This window comes from Calidris pugnax, unplaced genomic scaffold (assembly GCF_001431845.1).
Source record: "Calidris pugnax isolate Ruff unplaced genomic scaffold, ASM143184v1 scaffold1019, whole genome shotgun sequence".
In the NCBI taxonomy this organism is placed as follows: domain Eukaryota; kingdom Metazoa; phylum Chordata; class Aves; order Charadriiformes; family Scolopacidae; genus Calidris; species Calidris pugnax.
The window spans coordinates 10,449-11,269 of NW_015091636.1; the positions used below are offsets into that span (position 1 = coordinate 10,449).

Below are 821 nucleotides of genomic sequence, written 5' to 3' on the forward strand. Positions count from 1 at the left end.
TCGTCTACAGGTGGGTGCCCACGGGGCAGAGGGGGGTTTTGGGGGGTTCTGGGGGGGGGAGCAGGGTGTGGGGTTGGGGTGCTTTTCCCCACGTTGAGCCACATGGGGCTGGGGGGACACAGGGTGGCATCGCTTGGTCCATGGGGGGGCACCTCATGGCATCACACGGTAGGGCACGGCGTGGCTTGGTGGCATCTGGCACAACGTGGCACCACGTGGCATCTCTTGGTGGCATCTAGCATGGCGTGGCATCACGTGGTGTGACACGGCATGGCATGGGGCAGCATGGCTTGGCAGCATCTGGCACAACATGGCACCCTGTAGCATCTCACAAGGCTTTGTGGCACCGTGTGGCACCTCATGGCATCTCTTGGTGGCATCTAGCACGGCGTGGCATCACGTGGTGTGGCACAGCATGGCATGGGGCAGCATGGCTTGGCGGCATCTGGCATGACGTGGTACCATGTGGCATCTCACGAGGCCACGTAGCACCACGTGGCACGGCTTGGTGGCATCTGGCACCGCGTGGCACCGTGTGGCTTGGCGTGGTGTGGCGTGGCATGGCGTGACGTGGCACCACGTGGTGGCACCTAGCACCTCCCGGCAGCGTGTGGCACGGCTTGGTGGCATCTGGCACGGCGTGGCATCACATGGTGTGGCATGGCATGGTATGGCATGGCTTGGTGGCATCTGGCATGGCGTGGCAACATGTGGCATGGCGTGTGGCATCACGCAAATCCATGTGGTGCCACGTGGCACGGCTCAGTGGCATCTGGTACTGCGTGGCACGAGGCCACCTGGCACCTCCCATGGCCACGGGG

At 64.1% G+C, this 821-nt stretch overlaps 1 protein-coding gene across 2 annotated transcripts in view; it reads left to right on the top strand.

Annotated features, from left to right (window-relative positions):
* The window catches only part of LRFN1 (leucine rich repeat and fibronectin type III domain containing 1), a 3,316-nt gene extending 2,565 nt beyond the window's left edge, over nt 1-751 (top strand). The window contains exon 2 of one of the 2 annotated variants that reach the window (XM_014961846.1): nt 240-751. In XM_014961846.1, the coding sequence (XP_014817332.1) occupies nt 240-264 (25 nt within the window). In that variant the 3' untranslated portion in view covers nt 265-751. The remainder of the gene's footprint in view (nt 1-239) is intronic. The other variant, XM_014961845.1, reaches the window with a different exon arrangement.
* Nucleotides 752-821: the final 70 nt, after the last annotated feature.